Raw genomic sequence first — 21105 nt, 5'->3', positions numbered from 1 at the left:
CCAACGCCGACCTGCGACGCCACTTCCGCTCCGCCCGGCCACGTCATCCTCCCGCACGCCGGAAGCGCGGCGCCTACGGCGGCCGCCGGGAGCCAAGCCGAGCGGCGGAGCGCTGCGCGGGGCCCGGCCGGGGGGGGGGGGGGCGGCTCGTCCCCGGCGCTGCCCCGGCGCAGGGCGCGGTTCGGTGCCTCCGGAAACAGCGGGAGGGAGGCGGGACCCGAAGTGCCCAGACACCGCGGGCGTTCGTGACGCTACGGCCTTCAGCATGAGCCTGTTGAAGCTCAGTTATTTTTTAATTGCTGGCATTATTTTACAATTGATAAAATCGCATCGATCAATGAAATAATCTAAAGTTGCTTGAGAACAGCGTGAGACAGGGCTGTGCGCAAGTACCCTCAAAATTAAGCGGTCCCGTTTTTACAGCACTTGTACAAGCAGAAGAAATGGATGAACGCAGAAGTGCCAAAAGCCGCAGCTGTCAGGGGGCAGCTGCTGAGGCGGCAAAGCTGCGCCCAAACGTAACAAATAGCAAGTTTTGTGTTTTGAGATAAAGCCTGCAAACCTGTGTGTCAACTTGGAACTGTCTTCAAGCTACAAGTCCAAAGTAAAAAGAACCCAAACCCAACCCCCAAGCCAAAAAGCTCACGGTATTAAGTGTTGGTTGATCAGACAATTTTTCAAATGAACAAACACAAACAATTTTAGAATCATAGAATGCTTTGGGTTGGAAGGGACCTTGAGAGATCATCGAGCCCAACCCCCCTGCAGTAAGCAGGGATTGAACCTGTGAACTTGGCGCTATCAGCCATAATTTTTTTTTTTTTAAAAAGGGGGGGCTACCATCTCACATACTGCACAAGTCCACAAATAAACAGCAGAGGACATGAGCTGAATGCAGGAGGTGCTCCGTGCTGTTACACACCATCCATGCTTTGTAGGAATGACGCAAAAACAGATTTCCTGTTTACCACTGTGATCACCACATACCTATACTAAAAGCTTTTCCCTTTGTGGTCTTACAGATTCAACCTACCTTCCCTGAACATACTTCAGCAAGCTACGTTTATACGAAGCCTTTTCCAGATAGTACATTCACAATCTCCTGCCTATTTCAGTAGAAGCAAGGTCCCTATAGAGAGATACTTGACAAAACACATTCAAAACTCCTATTTAAAAAAAAAAAAAAAAAAAGAAAAGAAAAACCTAGACAGCTTTGATAACACCATATGTTTCTTTAAAGTCATTGCATCTCAGTCCAAAACAGAGTAGCTTACCCCTGGGAGAAAGAGAGAGGAGTCTTCAGCATCTTTGGTTTATTCAGTACTTAAGTCTCTCAGTCAACAACAGGGCAGCCAGAGCCATCTGCTGCAGCAGGTTTTCTGAGGCACACTGTACAGAGCAAACACTTTCCCTGGGCCAGCCAGCTGCCACCTGAGCTTGGTGGCTTGGTTGATGCCCCTACAGGTGGCTAGGCCATTTACTTTTTACCAGCTATTTTATTATCTGTTCAGTCCTTGAGCTCTAGTGTTCCACAGAAACACACTTTGTTCCCACTCTTCCCCAAGCATATTCTTGAGTAACCAACAATCTGGTTGCATGCAGTTTTCTTCTCCAGTTTCTTCTGAGCTTTAGTTTCAGCGCACTTCTCATCCTGAGTGGAAGCAATACATACCACATGCTCACCAGCACAACTGGAGTCTACACATACAAGGAGTCCATACACTGAGCCATAAGAGGATTAAAGCAACTAAATGAAACCAAACCAACGTGGAACACATGTTTTGGCAGCTAAGAAGGTGCCTCTCTGCTGGCCTGCAAGACACTGGAAAGGCATGACTGCATCTCAATCGTTTACCTGCATTTAACAGTGAAGCCATTTTAGTGCTGTTCCTTTTCTCCTTGATAGGGTGATAGTTTTGCTGTGATTGCTGATCAGTGAGATCCCTAACTCATCCAGGAGAAGTTACAAAGAGAAAGTGAGAAGGGAATGCTGTGGCTACAGCTACATCTTCAATTTCTCCCCCTCATGCAGCACAGAAGGGGCCTGAACAGAGTACATTTATAGTATTACTCAGCCCTACCTGTCCCAGCTCACCTCTCCTCCAAACCGGAGCCCCACTAGCGTTTGTTTTTGTATGATAGGTCAAGTCAGACTAAGGCAGTATCTAAGTTGAAAACAGGAGTGGGACTCAAAGGCTACTTACGAGCTACTTTTCAGCAATTCAGATATAAACCATCTCACTGCCGTACTAGCAATAACATGGCTGTGAACTGGATTTTTATTAGGATTGTGCCAAGGCAAACGCTCGGAATACAGTTCAGATAGACCCCTCCCACAGAAGACATTTGCCTATCACATGCAGGGGGTGCAGAATTAAAAATTAGCTGGGGGACGCATATCCCTGGGCTGCTTCAGTCCAACAGCTTTGAAAAGAAGTCTTCTGCATGATACACTTTCATATTTTGCTTTTCCCTTCCTGCCTTGTTACGGTTTTCTCCACATCCTACATTTCTACCTTATGTTGTGCCTGGCATATGTAAAAGCAGATGAATTCCTCCCATCACATCACAGCTCCAAGCTCTGGAGCACAGCTGCAGCCAGCACTAAGGAGATGGGGAACTTTTGAGCAAAACCAGGGAGCTGTGTGCAAACCAAAGCATGTGTGACAGCTGAAGACAATCAAGCTGTTCAATTCCCTCTTTTAGTTTATTTCTTTTATCCCTGTTTCCTTCACTTATCCATGCTACCATTTTCCTCATTTCATCACCAAAACCTCCTTCCCTGCTTTCTTTGACTGAATAGTGCTGGGAACTCTGTTCCATTCCATGAAGACCACAGGAAGGCAGCTGCCACCCCACCATTCCCCTGGCTACTGTGAACAAAGAGCAAACTGTCAGTGAGTGCCTGTAGTGTCAGAGTTACTGGAGAAGGCACTGATGTCTTTTAAAAAAGAAAAAAAAAGCTCACCTCTGTAGCTATAGGCCTGCAGCACACCTGCATCCCTCTTATCAAACAGAGAGGCTGTATGAACTGCACTTGGAGTCAAACCCTGTGAGTTTAATGTGTAGATGATATTTAGCTTATGCCTGTACCCCTGAGAGCAGCAGGGGCTCTCAACCTTCACTCAGTACTGGCTCAGTCACAGTTGCCATCTGTCACTCCTGCAGCTCCGCACGTCAGCTTTGCCATCCTACAAGAGAAAGGAGCTACAACTCTATCACCTGCTCTCTTACAGATCAAGGGGAGCTTACATGACTGGACAGAAACTTTATGTGTCCTACCTGTACCTGAGGGATCTCACCTAATACAGATGTACCTATGTCTCTCTCAGGGCTGGAAGAGGGGGAATGGCTTGAAAACCAAGTAGGTAATGATGCTTAATTCTCTACCCTGAATGGTATCTTGCAGAATTCTCATCTGCATCACTTATGGACAACCAGAGCCCTATACTTGTCCCCCAAGGGCCAGGGTATGCACAGAAGATTGAAAGGCCTGGAAGAAAAAAAATTTTGAAAAACCCAAAACACCTCACTTCCATCATTTGAGTCCCTTGAGATGAGGAATCAAAATGCATTTCTGCTTTAGATGCTTTCTACATTTGGAACACAGAGAGCCAAACCAGGAAGCTCTCCTTAAGTTTCTAAGTCCTCAGGCAGAAAAAAGGCTGGACACAGCTGTTGCAGATTCACATTGCTAGAAAGGAAGAGTAGAGCAAGCAGCCCCCAGGCTGCCTGTTTCCACTGCAGCAGGCTAACTACATTGCTGGTATTTGTGAGGTGTGTGCATCTATAATTGGAGACTCACTATACTATTCCAGAGCATGAAGTGAAAAGCCTTCATACCACTTCTACAATGAACACATGTAAGAGATACAGAACACAGCATTGCTGCCAATTCCTTCCTCTAATTTGAGAGGTCAATCATGTGATTTCAAGTAACAACATACCCACCCCCTCCCCAAAAAAGGGGAGTACAGTTTAAGTACAGTTGTTTTGTGATACAGCAGGTCCCTTACCAGCTGCCCTGGGAATTTTCATGGTAAATGCAGCACACACACCACCTTGTTAATGTCTGTCCTCTTCAGGGAGGTAAGGGGAAAGGCGTTTTCAAGGCTGTATGCAAACTACATTCTTGAATAAAGACACCTTCTCATCCTCCCATGGTTTAGTGATTGCTGGAGGGAGATTCTACACCTTCTGAAAGGTCAGTATGTCCGTACCCAAAATGTTAGGCCAAACAGCAGTACATTCACCTGCTCCTGCTGTAATGAGTGTTCTTCAAACAAAGTCTTTGAACAAATTATTTTCTTTACTTTTTCAAGCTTGTTTTCCAGTCAAGCCCTTGCAGGTTGTATCAAGGGTTTTGGTAACAATGCTTATCAGGATTTAGTTTCTAAAAGGACATGTGTTCTTTCTTGGTGAAAGGGAAACTTCGTGTTAGCGCAGGGCTGCCAAGACACACAAGAGCGTTCTCCTTCCCAACCATGACGCTTTCTTGAAGTCCCAAAGCACCAAAATTTTTCCAAGCAGGAAAGTTATACAAGGCCAAGAAGTTTCAGTGAAAATCATGGGAAAAGTCACCAGAGCTTTAGGGAGAAGGGGAAGAAAACATTTGGCTCCCACTTATAAATAATTTAAGACAACCCAAAAATATCTGTACAAACACACATACAAACAGAAAAATCTCATATTCCACAGATGTTGAGAGATTCAGCGACCTCTTGGGGGCACAGGTGGAGGATAGAAGCCTTCACAGCTTACAGGCCTATAAAAAAAGACAGAGAATACAAATGCATTAAAAAAAATAGTAGAGAATAGGGTTCCAGAACAACACATTGCATGCAATAATATCATATCTAAGAATACTGTACAAGCAAGTCATACAAGAAAACAGGCTATCAGTGATTCAGCAACAGAGCAGATACCAAGATGCCAGAGCCCTGTTCCTGTCCAAGTTATTTTTTCTGCTCTTCAGCTGCAGTAATTCTATGATTACTAGAAAAGATGCTATAGTACTTGGTTAGAGTAAAACTTTGATAGTATAGTAGCTCTCTCCTGAAAATTAGATGAAGAGCAATAGGAAGAGATCAAAAGATTCAAAATCTTTTTTTTCAAACTAACTACAGATAAATTCCAGCCATATTCTTGCCAGAGCCAAGCCAACATACAGAACACTTACTGTACCCACACGTTAGTAATTACTATTTTAACAGTTGGAGAATTTTATTAGCATCTGTACTTAGATAAGCCTCTGGGGTCTGGACTTCACAGACTTGCACTGGTTGGACTAAAGGAATGTTTACAAGTTACTTAAGTTTGTTGTGGTCTGATCAAATCAAGGCAAAACCCCTCAACACCTTTTATAAAACCAGTGCAGTTCTTTGAGGCCAATCACACATGTAAACAAGTGTGCTTTGGAGAGATCTGAAATATGTAAAAAGAAAAAAAAGGCATGGGAATGCCAAAAGGGAGTTCCCTCTGCACTACATTTTGTACATTCCAAGAGGATCTTCTCAGGAGGATCAGGTACTAAATCTCTGCCAGGGGCAGAATGCTACTCCCACCTGGGTCAGTCTTACTATGGCAACCATTGTGTGCTTCAAATAGAGCTGCCCCTTGCAGTGTGTGAACCAGAATAACAGCACTGCAACAGGCATGTTACCAACTAGGAAACCAATTCCACCAAGTATTACAGATGAGAAACAAGGATCTTACAATTCCTAACAGTGTGTGTTTATAAGATAATAGTCTGTTAGATTTTGTTGAAAGACACATTCGCTTCCTGCCTTGCTTTCTGCCCAAGGCTTCCATATTTATTCACTGAAAGCTCACGTCTGAGCTGCATTTCAGCTTTACCTGCTTGCACCTCGAGGAGGCACTCTGGGAGGCCTTTCTAGGAAAGGCAGCCTCTCTGCTTGGTGGGCAACTGGGCTGCGGCTTCTAGTTGTTTCTGGGACTTCATTGTCCTACAAAATGAAGAAAAGATGTCACAGACCAGCAGAATTTGCTTCCTGTTACCTTCACAACAGAAGTGGCTACATTTTGCCATTTCTGCAAATGCAGTGCCATCCCTGAGCTCCTTTTCTTTTGCATGAAAACAAAGTCATGTACTTAAGAACAGTGGACCAGTATATAGCAGAGGTGAGAGCTTACCTCACTGTCCCCTTCCATCCCACTGCTGACACTCAATATACTCCGAGTGCTGGAGCGGTTACTTGCACTACCTGGTGTGAGTAAGCAAGAGAAACCAAACTGATTATTAAATCCTGGTGATTTAACTGCCAATCACTAACTCAGGACTCCTTCTAACCTCATGCTTACCTCCTGCACATGTCATTTAGTGCTTGTTTAGATTAATTTATTTCCACTGTTATTTTCTACATGTTCAGCATCCAAACAATGGCATTTCATACAACACAGACCACAGGGCCAAACCATTCAGTTTTGCTTTCTTTCTAGCAGATTTCTGCCCTATCTAGGACCAGGCTTCTGGTTAAATACTCACAACCATACTCTAACTGAAAGGATCCAGTGCCAATATCAGCTGGCAAGTCAGGTAAATATTGTCACAAGTATTACACACCCAACATTTACGTATATTTAAATTATCAGTCCCCATGTCGTTAACAACTGAGTGGAGGCAGACGGCTCTGAGCACCATCACACATTCATTCCTGGAATAAGTGATTGCTTGAGAGGTTATTGTTCCCAATAGCTGTTCACCATTTCCTCTCACAACAATCCTTACTCATCACAGGAATGTTTCCTAGTTTATTTCAGAGCTAAAAACGACAAGTTTGTTCAAACAACCTTCAGCAACCATTTATGCAAACTCATTTCACTTGCATGGTCTCAGGGCAGGGAACGTTTTTGCAGTCAGTCGTGCCATCTCTGAAGGGGACAGCAACTCACAAACATATCCTACACTGCTACCTATGGCTGGTTTCAGTCATAAATACGTAATATAGGGCTGTGCAATACTGGGACATTAATGCTCAGAAACCTATACATTGAAATGGAGGCTAGAGATGTTTCCTCATAAGATGCAGTCCCTCTCTAGCCCTGGTGAGGTAACTCTCATTATCAGCTGGTACAAACAGCAGCACTTAAGAGTGCTAAATACTGTGCTAGGGTCTGTTCTCGCAATCATGCGATAGGAAAGAGAGCCAAGCTGTACACAGTGAACTCTGCAGGCTCGTTAACATTTCTCTCACAACGGCTTATATGCAAGTTACTTATATGCCTCTGGCACCTACTCTGGATGTGTGCCAGCTATATCTTGCCAAGAGCCACAAAGGTAGTAACCTCACTGGGACTCAGTTTTCCTTTCAGAGGACCAAAATGATCTTAATGAGTTCTGCAAGAATTGCTCAGTCTGCAGTAACAGTGAGAATGCTGGGATTTAATTTGCACGGAATTAATTTGTAAGAAACAAAGATAATAAAAACATGCAGACTGTCCAAGTCACTCAAGAGGTCCCACAGTTACCAATGAAAAATGCTGCGCTTTATCTACAACAGTTGAGGAAATGATACGTAGAGACTGGTTCCCAGCCTGCAATATAACTATGCACTTCAGACCAAAAGAGCACACTGCCTGCTGAGAGTCACAGCAAGGGAGCATCCTTTTTTCTAAGAGAGCAGCTGCCATCTACTTTTAAGACCTGAAGACGGGTGATATGCCTCCCCTGAGAAGGCTCAGGGGAATTTTTTGGTCAGCTTTCAGGTTCCTCTCCTGCAAGATGCCCAAACCACTTGAGTTGCTTTTACAGTTTTGAGAACAGCCAGTCTGAGGCATGCGGGGTTTGGGGTGGTGGTGTCAGTACTGACATTCAGGAACAGAAGTCCTGTCCCCTGAGCTGACTCCAGAGTCAGGCTGGGCAAGTATTTTCCATCTAGCTTTCCTGTAGAGAGGGTGACACTCAGGGTTTGCTTACTTGTTGTGCTGGATGTGCTTTCTGTTTTCCAGTCTCCTCGCTTTAACTCCTTTTTTGGTGGGAAAACGTTTTTCCTGGGGGCATATTCATATATTCCACATGCTGGTTTCCCCAAAGTATTATAGGAATGTCGAATGGGTACTGTAATTTCCAAATCTGGAAGGGAAAGTGAACAGCTCAGAAGGGTCTATGCAAGTAGAGCTTCTGAGAGACACCCAAGAACAAAGTTAAACACAATCACATAAGGGCGATCATAACTGTACATGAATGAATCAAGATTCACGCCACAGATGTGGGCATCCTTTCCTCAGTCTGGGAAATCGAAGAGTGAAGCAACGTCCCTATGTTTTAGCCAACAGGCACATGGATGTGAATATTAATATATTACATAACTACAATACACACAGAGACAATTCTGCCTGAAGAGCCTATTAATATTGTTAGCTGCTTCATTACCAGAGAATGTCAGAATCAGAGACTGTTACCTGCACTTTTGTCCTTTTTTTGCTTCTCCATTTGCCTCCTGGTTATGCTGTCTCGTAGCCGTTTCAGATTTTCCTAAAAACATCATAAGATATTCTTTTCAGGGCTTTGGATAAAGGAGGATGAGCAGCTTTCTGACAATACTAATACTATATTTCAGTTAACTTTGCAACCAATCTCTAACAAAGCCTGCTAGACCTGGCTGAAGTCCAAACCATGTCAACAGGTTTTAATCTATTCCCTTCAGAAATCCATGAGTGCCTTTCAGAAGCCAATTTTTTCCAGATGTTCAATGTGTACGTTAAGGTCAAGTTCACAGACTCACTGGCAGTTTCAGATAAGCAGCACATTTGGTTTAGAACTCCCTCTACTTTCTGTTTCCACTGTGACACTGGCACAAAAACAAGAGCTACAATCAAGTAACTGCACAGTCCCTTCTGTACTAATGAACAAATAATTCTGACTGCAGGGACAGAGAAGGCTGCCACACATCCCAGAGTGTGAGGAACAATTCAGAAAGAACTCAAGATGTCCCAAGAGGGGACACCTGGAAACATAACTGGGAGCAAAGTCTCTTCCCCATTGTGTGGCAGCATACTGCATCTTACAGTAAGGAAAGGTGGGGAGAAAAAAAACAACAAAAAAAAAAGACAACTTTTCCAGCAGGGAAATATGTATATATGTAAGAGGAGGAAACCCCTGAACAGGTGGAAAAGCAGACGGAGCAATTGATGTACCATGAGGCAAGATCTGGAGCAGAGACTTTGAAAGCCGCTCATGGGATGGGGCACAGAGCATGCCACTTCATCTCTGCTACAGACATCTACTAAAGTAGCACTGCATTCTTTGTTGACAGAAGGGATTCCTCTGACTGTTTCTGGGTAGAGGACCCTTCCAAGTGAGAATCAGGAGGAGAAAAGTCTTGGCTTTGTTCTGACAGCTCCCAAAACAGCGTCACACACTGGAGACCAGCACCTCAAGCGTGAGAGCAGACTGCCGCAGCATGAACAAAAGGCTCCAAAAGAAACAGGCATTGGTTTTAAAGAGGGAGCCCCACTCTAACTTGAGAATGGAAATTTTAAACTATGACTGCTAGTTCCACCAGTCATTATGTTGCTGCTGCCAACTTAATGGCCCAGTTCCTAGTGTACAGATCTTCAAAAACTAACAGTACTACTGAAGACAAACAGATCTGTAAAACAGCTAGCTGCTTGCTGTTGCATGGGAACAGCCCCTCCATGTCAGAGAGAACTCTCCTAGCTGGGGGACTGTGTTAGCAGTCTTCCTGCTCCAACCAGGAAAGAAATGTACCCACACTGAACAGCTTGTGATATATCCCTAGAGAGACAGCTGTATTTCTTAAACAGTGGAATAAGCCTGTACCTGCTGGAACCGGAATGATTCTGATCTCTTTTTCTGGTTCAGTTGCCACTCCTTAAAATGAAGTACAGCTTCATCCACGGTGAGTATGCCCATTTTCACTTGCTCCTGTAATGTAATCAGCTGCCGTTGACCTGGGGTTTTCATTCCAGCAAATGGATCATATATGCTTGATTGAGACAGGTCCCTTACGGGCCTGACTATTGTCTCTGAAGAAAGAAGAACACCAAAAATATTACTGAACTTGTGGCATCTGTCGTCCTCATTGAATACAAAGAAACTCAAGTACCCTTGATATAGCAGAGATGCAAAAAAATCAGTATTACAGACTGAATGTTTCCCTAACCATGTCCTTATGCCATCCTGCTATTTGTCACAGCTAAAAGCCCAGCTGAGAGGTAGCCTTGTATGCAAATACGTCCCAGGGATAATCTCTGTTCTTAAAAACATAATTTAAGTAAATAGCACAAAATGTACTCCTTAAAGTGCTCTGCTTCCTCACTGCAAAAATCTCTCTCTTCTTGGCAATCCACAAACCATAGCTTTCACCTTGGCAGTCACAAAGTTAGACTCTTCCTAGGTAATCTGTGCAGTGTAACTCCAGAAACAGAAAGGTGGAAACTCATCCTGCTGATGCTGGCTCTTTATAACTCATTTGCAACCTAAAGAGGAGTTCCCAACACATGAGAGAAAAGCTCATATGTGGTTCCTGGCACTCAGAGTGCACAGTATAAGAGATGAAAGGGCACGTTTTTGGAAGTGCAGAGATCAATGGCAAACAGTTCACTAAAGGTTAAATCCCAGGAAATAATGATCAACAGGCAATGGCTATATCCAAAGTGGGACATCAACTCCATGAAGTAATATGGTCACAACATAAAAAAGGATTTCAATGATCATTATGATCCTGACTGAGGATAAGCTCCAAGACAGGGGATATGTACAGTCTGTACCCCCCTCACACTCTGCAGTTATAAAAAGTTTCCAATGTCACGTAAGGTCAGAAAGGTTGGGTCATTCATATAGGACTATTATCCCCAGAGCCTTGTAAAACAGACTATTCTCTCACATTTCACACAAATGAAGCTACCTCAGCAGATTTGCTTTTGGATTACTGGAAAGATTTTCAGGGTGAATTTCTGACTTACCTTTCTTAACCTTTCCTCTAGGGACATAGATATTCTCAGGTCTTTGAGCTTTCTGTGCAAAAACTGTAAAACAAACACTCTTTAGACACTGAAATGCATCTCACAGAGACAGAAATAGCAAGGATGAATATGGGAAGCATACACAATTCTGCACTGCATTACAGCTTCTGTTATCCTACCAAGTCCATTGAAGAAAACAAGATAAGGAGTTGTACAGTAGAACTCCCCTTCTATTGACCTCAAAGAATCTAGCTCAGCCACCTCTAAGAGAAATCTGGACATGCTTTCCCCACAGTCCTGTCATGGGGGGAAGGAGGAGTCACTGAACTTACTCTCCCACACATTACTGTAGTTCTTGTTAGAATGTTTGTGAAATATGACTACATTCCAAAACTGCCTAGCAAACTAAGAGGCACAATTTTCTTCAATTTCAATTAATCCCCACCTCAGAGGGAGGTATTGAGGTATAGAGTCATGTCCTATACAAATGCTATTGAATCAATGATACCATTACAGAGCAGCAATGCCTCAATTTATTATTGTGTCCTTATAATATCAGGATCTTTCCTATTTAGTTAGATTTGTTTATATTGTTTGGGGTAATCTGTCGTCCTACTGCTTTCATTAAGAGCAAGCTCAGGCCAAGACCTCAGGATACAACATCCCCACATTTTCAGAGTAGGCAAAAGATGAAAAACAGATCTGAAATTGGATCCCAAATGTAATCCAGCTCCAGAGCCAAATAATCCAGGGGTCTCAAAAACGTGTAGATTTTCTCGGTGTTTATTCGGCAACCAGAGCCCATGTAAAGGCCATCCTACAGCTGACTAGTCTACAGTTTCAGCCCTGATGCCCAACTCACTTTTGGAGATGTACAGCTCATTGTCTGGCTGTGGAGAGCTGGATTCTGGTCTTGGAACAGGAACTGGAGGTCTGCTTGCCATTTCCTGTGGAAAAGTATCTTGTTCCACTGAGTAGTACACATCTTCGCCATACTGCTGGTAAACTGCTTCCTCTGAATCTGGCTCATCCATGCTACCACCTACAACAGATTAGAGCAAAGAAAAACAACCTGTCCACTTCGCTGAACACTGGATCCCTCCAGATGCAGTGTACCACATTCTTACCAAGCTGGCCATTTCACAAGCAAAAACATCCAGTTTTGCAGTGACTTAAGTGCCAAAGCCCTTCAAGACAGGACTTGATAAAGTCATTAACATCTAGTAGCATGCAAGTGTTTGCCACTAAGCCTGTACCATCTGTTTTGGTGAAGAAAACATAGTGGAAAATCTTGTAACTGTTTTTAAGAACTCAAGGAACAGTTAGTTCAATTAATTCCAGTTGTTAACATATTATAACAGTTAAAAAAAATCAAACAGAGCGCTGGTTTCCAAAAGCTACTTGTAGTGGTCTACAAAGTACTACAGAGAACTATTCCTTCATCTGAAATGAGCAATTGCCATCGGCTGACAATATATTTGATCTCAGAACAATGTGTCTCAGATGGAGCTGGGTACACACATCTGTACTTAACAAGACCAGCTACCACTATATCACCGCATCATCTCCATTCTATTCTCACTCCTAACATGACTGCAAAATCATCAAATGCTGTCACACCTGATTTAAAAGCTAGTTTCCCTCTGCATGCTAGCAAAAAGAATTAAGAGCCCCTGGACTAACTCCCTGCTCTGTTACCAAGTCACAAGTGAACACCCTAACCACCGGACTGACCTTCCTTTAGTGATGTTGTAACACCTAGTTGAGTCAATGCAATGGGACTGCCAGAGCATCCATGTTGGCAGGGAAAACAGAACAGGATGTTAAGAACCCCAGACTTAATCTTGCTCTGAGTCCAGGTGGGTTACCCACAAAAAGTGAGCCTGTATCCCGTGGAACCTGGTGAGTCAGGAAAAGGCTTGGACAACCCAATCATGCTCAGTGGGGAGAGCATGGAGCTAAGGTCTGACCTTGGTCAGAGAAGGCAGAGGGAGCACTGAAGAGGCAGAGTGTAGAACAGATTTGGGAGCCAACAGTTCTCTTCCTCTTTCCAGGCTGCTGTTTTCAATGAATGGACTTTTGAATAAAGCATCTATATTAAAATTCATCACTAGCTTGTGCTGCTCTACTTTATACTCAGCCTCTGCCCATGAGGGGAGCCTGCACCCACATGAGGACATCAAAATTAATTCCCATCACTAAGATAAGGACAAAAGACAGCCATTCCTGAATAGATACCAGCTGTGTGCTTGCACTCACTAGTAGGCAGGGACTGGAACTAGAAATCACTGCTCCTCTTTGGTAAGAAACTAACTGTGTTTGTGAAATCACCTCACAAGCTGCTTTTTCTTTTGTGCCTCATTTGTACCCACCAAGGCAAAGCTGTCCACGTCAAACAGTGTGGTCTAGCTCCTATCCTTAACAGACCAAGGAGAAATCTCAAGTTCCATTTATTTGCTTTAACTGTGCTACTGCTACCCCTCTCTCCAAACAGATCTCACCTTCTAAAAACTTGCGGAGCATTGAGTCTTTTGTAGTTACAGAAACTTCATCTCCAGCAGCTGGAGTGTCTGGTTTGGACTGAAGCATCTCTACATCTGAAAAAAATCAGAAAGATGAACCTGTTGACTGTGCTGTTAAACATGTGGAACAATGTAATACAATACAATAAAATTATGTGATATTTCTGACTGGACCTTTGGTTTATGGTAAAAATCAAAGAGGAAGCCAGGCAACTGACCACATATTTGCCTCAAAAAAAGGGTCTTAAGTTGCTATGTTCAGTCTCCACTCTGCATAAATCTTTGCCAGCTGCCTGATGCTTATGCTTGAGGGTGACTAACATTGCTTATTGAGGAGTTATGTCAAGGCTCCAAGCAGGCACTGAGGATTAGCTATTTTTGAGAGTGTGTTGGCCAGGTGAAGGTTTTGGCCTCTGCGCAGTGCTCCTGAGAGGCCAAATGGAGTGGAAACTGTGACTTGGCAAAACAAGACATTAAGGGCAATTTGCCCATGACACAGAAGATAGTATTTGTTTTGTTTATTGGATAAAAGTCAAAACAGCTGGCTGAGTTAATTAGTTGGACTGGAAGGTGTTTAGAGAGTCAGATGATAATTTAGTATTGAGAAAGGAGTGACAGCAAACAATAAGATACTTTGTTGAGTCAGTGTTTTGACAGGAAGAATTCTGATTAAAAAAAAAAGGGTCAACCTCATTGTAACCCTAAAACCAATCCTAAAACTAAAATAAAATGTTAGGTAACCATGCTCCTAATGCTATTACAAACAAGAGTGATATAAACAAATTGTTGAGACTTATTGATATAAGTGAATTGATGAGGCATATTGTGAAATATCTATTAGTATATAAATTAGATTGCTTGGGTTACATGACAGAATATGAAATATTTCTCTATAAATGTCTTTTTAATATTTGCTGACCTTTCTTATTTTTTTGCTGCAAAGCTGAGGAGATTATGAGAATGGGATAAGAATTTGCTAGCAAGATTTTGCTTTGTTAGAATGCTGTGGGTTGTTTTAAACAATAATTATTAAAGGACCCACTGACAGTCACGTGAATACACCCAGCCTAGCTTTAACCTCATAGGAATACCTCCAGCATAGCCACAGCAATAGTGCATGCTGTGTGGACTAACCACACCAGCAGCTTCTCAAGAGCTCTGCAGTCCATGCCAAGTAGCATGCTGGTGGAGCTAATCTGCTCACCATCAACCTAATATAAAGTTCACTTAAGTATCACTGCACTACATGGAAGCACAGATTTGACATTCGAGCACCCTAAAGAATCAGCACTACAGACCTGTATTTTTCTGTAAAGTGATTTTTCCACCTTGCAGCCACCTTGATCATTTTTAATGTAGCTTTTAGAAATGAACCTGTAGCAAATACAAGCCCAGAGGAAAGCCACTACGTTATGGATCTGGCGGCAGAACAGAATGTGACAGGTGTGCAAAGTTCCTTTCATTCTCTGGGGAGGGAACGCTATCTTCCCAGTTTTGGCTGTGCTCTGCAGGATTACTAAACCAGGAGTACAACAGGATACTGCAGGGGTTGTTTTCTATCACATAGTCAATGTAGTTAAATTCATCAACTAATTAGTTCTCCTTGGAAGACACGACTGCGACCTCAATGCCCTCTTGCACACAGGCCTGTCTTGCATACAGGTGAGACCTAACATCTCACCCATGTACCAAAATTGAGAAGAAGTTCTCAACTTCATCAATGACACCTGCTGTCCACTTGCTGCAAAAACAGGCTAGTGAGACAAAGTGACAAGAAGGTGGCGCACACGAACTTTGGGTATCACAGGAAAGGTCCCCAGATTTTCCTGAGGCTATTGAGGGAACTTGGTCTGAAGGGTTAACGGGAAGAGGGTTAAGTAGTTCCTAAATGTCAGAATTTAGTAGCTAAAAGATATTTATTCAAAGAGTTTCAGTTTCCCTTTGCAGGGTTTAAGGCTTCCGAAGGGAGCTCAACCAACCTGTGAACAGACAGACGTACAGAAAACAAGTTATGACCCACAGTTCCCACTGATTCGGTTAGGAGTCCTTTATGATCTACACTGCTCAGGGCATTAAGACCTACCTGGGAAAGAATGCTCCCTTCCAGCAGAAGGGAAGGCAGTGTTCTGTAGATGAACAAAACCTTATCCATTTTTTTCTAATTCCATCATTTATCTCAAAACTTAGAGGGACAACTAGCAACCCAACAGAGGTATGTGCAACTTTCATGCAGCATCAATTTAAGCAAAACTGGGCCCTTGCACAGCTTCTGCACTTTCTCTGTAAATGTTTCCCCAGGACCAAACACAGAGAGATAAAACCACCACGTAAAAATGCATTGAATAATCAGAAGTGGGATGAAGAATACTAACAGAACACTCTAGTATTCAAGTATTTGCTACTACTTTTAACTCATTACAATGGCTCCAGTCCTGTGTTACCTTATTCTCAAACCCATTCCTGCCAGACAAATTGACCCTGTGTCATCTAACCTTCCTTTGATCAGTCTCTGAAAAACTGTGGTGGAAGCACATCTTGACCACAATAAATGGGCATGCTGCCATTGTATGGCTACACTTCAAATAGCCCAGTATTGTCCTCTACATCACAGCCATAACTACTCACATAAGGGCTACTCTGACCTGGAGAAAATACCTCAGTAGAAGTTGATTGTGATTTCCTAGGGAGTTTTTCATTCTCACAAACCTTTAAGTCAGTAAAAAAGCTTGAAGCCTTTATTTGTGATGGCACTTGGAAACCAGCCAGCACTCCCACTAATTTCAGTGAGGTTTTGTCTGCATGCTGGTATTCTAAATAATATTGAAATACATTCAGTTTGAGAGAACCAATCTAAGTGTCGAGCACTGTGCCAATTTAACCTTACCTGTTACAATACAGGTAGATTTTAAGCACTGTTTAGACAAGCTGTAAATATTCTTCAGGCAAAGACTAGCAGACTACATAAGAAAACCAGAAATTTTCAGTAAAAGACTCCTGAGTGGAAGGTAAAAGATTTGTGCGCAGGAGCAATACACTAGGAGAACTCCAGAAGAAGCAGGAACCACACTCACATGCTTTGATGAAGTATTACAAATAAGCCACATACAGCATCTCACCAATGAGGAAAACATTTTAAAATGCAGACTCATTCAGCTCTGCTTTTCAGTAAGGGAATCATAAGTACCTACTTTAGGGACAGTTTGGGTTTTTACCTTTCTAGTCCTACTAGCCCTGCAGAGCCTGCAGTACATTTGCACACCAGGAGAACTTTCTGGTGCTGATCCCAGAGACCTCTGCCACCCTGCTGATCTGACTGTGCTTGCAGAAGCTTCCCCTGAAGGACATATGCCTGCTGGGCCTTTGCTACTGAGGAGGCTTAAGGAAAGCAGCCTGACTTAGGCTTCAAATGCACCACTTTTTCCATCCCATGGCAACCTTTCCTAGCTCTCCATCTCCATGCCTGTCAGCCAAGCAGGCTCTGTTTCGTGTATTCATCCAAAACACCAGCCAAACTCCCTCCTGAGATCTGTCAGAGTAAGTGAGGGCAGAAAAACCTGTGTACTTGAACTGTTTAACCTAACGTGGCTTGTTTGACAGAAACAGGCAAGGGGACACTACACAAGCAACTGAGCAGACTGAGGGAGGTTATGATCTTCAGCAAGGAAGAAGAAACAAGGGCCTTAAAACAATTAGTTCTTCCACCAACAGTCTGCAGGGCTGCAAATGGTTTTCTTGACAGGAAGCAATTCTGATCTAAATCTGAACCAATATGAGAATATTTTCAGAGAGGCTTTTCAGAATCCTGTTCAAAAGTGGTAAATTACAGGGAGCTTGATTTGCATCCACAAAAGAAAGGAATATACCCTGCGTAGTTTCTGGGAGATCTGGACATTTCAGGGGTTGAAGAAGACAAGTTGGGCTTAGTGGTTTTAAGCATCTTTTTTCCCCATCCACAGACTTAGTCAATCAACCCCATTCAGAGGTGCACTGATTGCAGACAGAGCTTCCAAACATCTAGAAACTCTCACCCGCATTACTGCAAACAACAGCAGCTTTGTGTCTTAGGAGTCCAACCGGCCTTACTGCTTATCTCCACCTGAAGGCAGAATAATCCTGGGTTTGGGAGCAAAACTATCCCTGCAGTGGCCAAACAAAACTTCGCAGAGAGTTTATGATTTCAGGCAGAGAACTGACAAAGTCTTCCAGACTCTGTATCAATGAAAATGTGTTTTATAACATAATTTATTCTAAAAGAGGAGAAAACCAGCCCAGGACAGATATAGTCTATAAGCAAAAGTGTTTCAGTAAGAAAGCTCTTCCCCTGAGGCATCAGACTTAAAACTGCAGAAACACTAGAAGTCCTTATGCAGGTACTTAAACTATAATAAGCTAGATTCTCTGCTCATCATGGGAATCAAAATAGATCAGTGGGATGAAGCCAGACCAAATAGGCAGATAAGTAAGAACAGCAAATTTACAACTGCTTAACCTTAAGTACTTAACTTGATTTTTGCAATCGGCCTCACTGAATATTAATGGCATGGTGAAAAAGTTAAACATTTGCATATTTATCAGAATTAGCTCTATATTTTTAGCAATAAACCAAGTGGATTAGAATAATTATTTTTCAATTATAATCTTTTCAGTACACGTATTTCTAGATGTTCGCTTTCTTTTGTTCTCAAGCTGTTGAGGTAGAAACTGAGCTCTTGTTTTTCAGTTTCCCAGTTGTCAGTTAAATCACATCTTACATAGTGTTCTTTTCCACCAGCATCTGTTAAGTCAGTTTCCCCTACGTCCCTGGATCTCAGGAGGGAGAAGCAGGACATGGTAGAAAATCTGGTCTCTTCCAAATGCTAATTCACTTGCTCAGGGTTCAGAGAGTCCTCAAAGCACTGAGGAAACAGCTCTTGATCTTGTACACTGGCAATCAAAGAAAGGTTTAGAGTGATTTTATCAGCCAGCCAACATCAGAACTGGAGTATGGTTTCCTTGTGGTGAGAGCAGAATAACCAGCCCTTACTCTGAAACTCAACTGAGGCACTACTATGTATAAGCGAGACAAATCGGCTTAGGCCTCTCCAACGGGACTCAGCAACCTGATCTAGTTAAAGATGTCTCTGCTCATTGCAGGGGGGTTGGACTAGATGACCTTTAGAGGTCCCTTCCAACCCAAACTATCCTAAGATTCTGTGATTCTATGAATATACATACAGAGATCTTCTGGGGCACCAGGGACAAATCCAGCCATGGATTCATAAAGCTCTTCATCGGAGCCAGGATTCAAGGAACATTTCATTAACAGATCAGTGGACAGATGAGCCATGGACTCATAAACAGACTCATCCTCCTCGCCTTGCATCAGCTCTTCCTTAATGTGACTCTTCAGCATATCTGCAGTTTCCTGGAGAGGAAGGAGGGCAAGAAAAAAAATGTTCAAGTCTCATTTAAATAAAGAATCTGGAGAATCAAAGCAAGCAAAAGATATCTCACTCACCCATCACTGATGGAAAAAAACTTCTAAAAGCAGCCCATTCCCAAAGACTAAGGCTTCTTAAAGGAATTAAATCCCCACTACAGCTGTCTGCGCCCAGCTTTCAAGATCTACGTTGTAATAATAGGTAATGAAGGTGAAACAGGTTGGTGCTGACACGTTCTGAATAGCCATTACAGCCTCTCACCCCCTCACTTTCATGTCCTACCCAATGTCTGCAAACTCCTAGAACATAAGCAAAGCTCATTCTAAAAATACAAATCCTTGTGTCAAAGGCTATTTTGGGGTAAGCATAGCTGACCATAAGGAGGAAAGCTTGCCACACACAGAGAACTTAGAAGAAAGCAAATTTTTAGCTTTGGTGAGATTCAGTTTCAGTTTCTTGGTACTATCAGCAGCACATAACACCCAGAGTGGGAGTACACAGACCCTTTTCTGTGAGATTAACAGGAAACCTCACAGCAGGCAACTGTTCAAGTAATACAGGCAACTTTCGATTCACAGGACAGCAGAACCCTTTCTCACATATTTGCAACATGGGAGGAGGGCGGGGGGCAGTGCAGATCTTCACCAAACCATGCAAGGGAGCAAAATGTAAAGCTTCATCCCAGCCTCTCCAAGTTCCCACTACGTCACAAGCACAGCCATCTTAACCAGTTGCAGTACTACAAGATATTCTTCCACCCACAACCGCCACCTCACAGGCCTTCAATCCACAGGGCATGTGTGTCAAAACTGTCTACACATGCTTCCCCTCCACAGTCAAAGATGGTCAGGCAGGTAGCTCATGCAATGCTTTAGGGAGGTACAGAGGAACTTTTGCCAGAGAGAAAATTAGGTGAGTAAAGGGGTTTACTGGGATTTTCAGATATCCTGACTAGTAGTGTTTCTAGTCATGACCCTGCAGTGGACACACTGGTACAGATCATTTGTGTGCTCTGGTACTAAGCTGCACAGATAGCTTGATGATCAGCAAGCAGGACCTACTCTTAACAGAGCTCTGTCACTGTGCTGGTGGAGAGGAGGACATGGGAGGAGCACAGTACTGCAGTAAGAGGTTGAAAGGACTGCCTAAGCATCTCTCACTTACCCCAATACAAAGATTTTAATCACACAATTTAGAGTTTCTGCAGCCCTCCTGATCTCAGACCAGGGAATGACCTTTATTTAGCTCTAATGTACAACCCTAAATTCATGCCTATATCAAGAAGCAAGCCCCAAGTCTAAGAACCACCCATGCCTCCTAAATAGGGCTTAAACACTACTGTAATTGGCTGGCAAAACCACGCTAGGGCTGGCAGATCTATCACCCACCATTCAGACAACTGTTAGGGACAATTATGTGCAACTCTTCCACTGAAAGCAAAGGCAAATAAAGTCTGCTCAAGAATTCACATGATCTGAGTCAAGGAGCTGCTTGTTATTTTGAAGCATACAGGCTGGAAACAATTGAAATGGCAAAGAAAGGATAAACCCTGTGCACACTGAAGGACTCCACAGAAACAACTGGCTGGTGCACCTGGAGTCAGGTCCATGTCAGAATCTGGAAAAGTCAGAGTGCTGTTTTCTGGGGATGGGGTTAGCTCAAAGAGAACTGAATTGTGAGCTGGGCTCCCAGAGAGAACAAGCAGGGAACAGACAGCTATCCTAACGCAGGAAGAAATGGATTTCAAGTGGAGCATGCAGACTACACAGATCAGCTGTGAATGAGCTAATAAACAATACAGACTGTACTATGACTAATCAGAGAGCACCTCAGATTGTACCTTCCCAAACATATTGTTTCCGTTTTACTCCCTAAAGTAAGTGGGATGAAGGGGCTGTAGTATTCCCAAGATCAGAGGTTAGAAGAGTACACCAGGCACCAACCACACCCCTGCAGAAACTTCATTAGATAGATGGATGATAAGGAAACCCAGCATGGCAGTCTCTGCTTCCATCTTATTTGCTCTGTGCAAAAGCCCCAAGAACTTCCCCAGCTCCAGAGGTGCACCCAACCATCCAGCCTGGAAGCTTTCAGTATGGCTGGATGTCTGTCTTCTACACCGTACCACACACTGCACTGTTTATTACCCCATCACTCCTGCTCCCACAACACTAAGTGCCAAGCTTGGTGCCACTGCCCACACCTGCTGTGGGACT

The 21105-nt window shown here is 43.2% G+C and overlaps 1 protein-coding gene across 1 annotated transcript in view; it reads right to left on the bottom strand.

The window, feature by feature from the left end:
* Positions 1–4226: 4226 nt before the first annotated feature.
* The window catches only part of PIK3AP1 (phosphoinositide-3-kinase adaptor protein 1), a 45057-nt gene continuing 28178 nt past the window's right edge, over positions 4227–21105 (bottom strand). The window contains exons 8-17 of the mRNA XM_075717606.1: positions 18684–18873; positions 13449–13544; positions 11810–11989; positions 10948–11010; positions 9803–10008; positions 8422–8494; positions 7937–8092; positions 6154–6224; positions 5857–5966; positions 4227–4765 (exon numbers count right to left, since the gene is read on the bottom strand). Coding sequence (XP_075573721.1) covers positions 4711–4765; positions 5857–5966; positions 6154–6224; positions 7937–8092; positions 8422–8494; positions 9803–10008; positions 10948–11010; positions 11810–11989; positions 13449–13544; positions 18684–18873 — 1200 coding nt within the window. The 3' untranslated portion in view covers positions 4227–4710. The remainder of the gene's footprint in view (positions 4766–5856; positions 5967–6153; positions 6225–7936; positions 8093–8421; positions 8495–9802; positions 10009–10947; positions 11011–11809; positions 11990–13448; positions 13545–18683; positions 18874–21105) is intronic.

This window comes from Pelecanus crispus, chromosome 10 (assembly GCF_030463565.1).
Source record: "Pelecanus crispus isolate bPelCri1 chromosome 10, bPelCri1.pri, whole genome shotgun sequence".
In the NCBI taxonomy this organism is placed as follows: Eukaryota; Metazoa; Chordata; class Aves; order Pelecaniformes; family Pelecanidae; genus Pelecanus; species Pelecanus crispus.
Note: the sequence above shows the minus strand (reverse complement) of the source record. Positions and strands in the feature narration are given on the sequence as shown.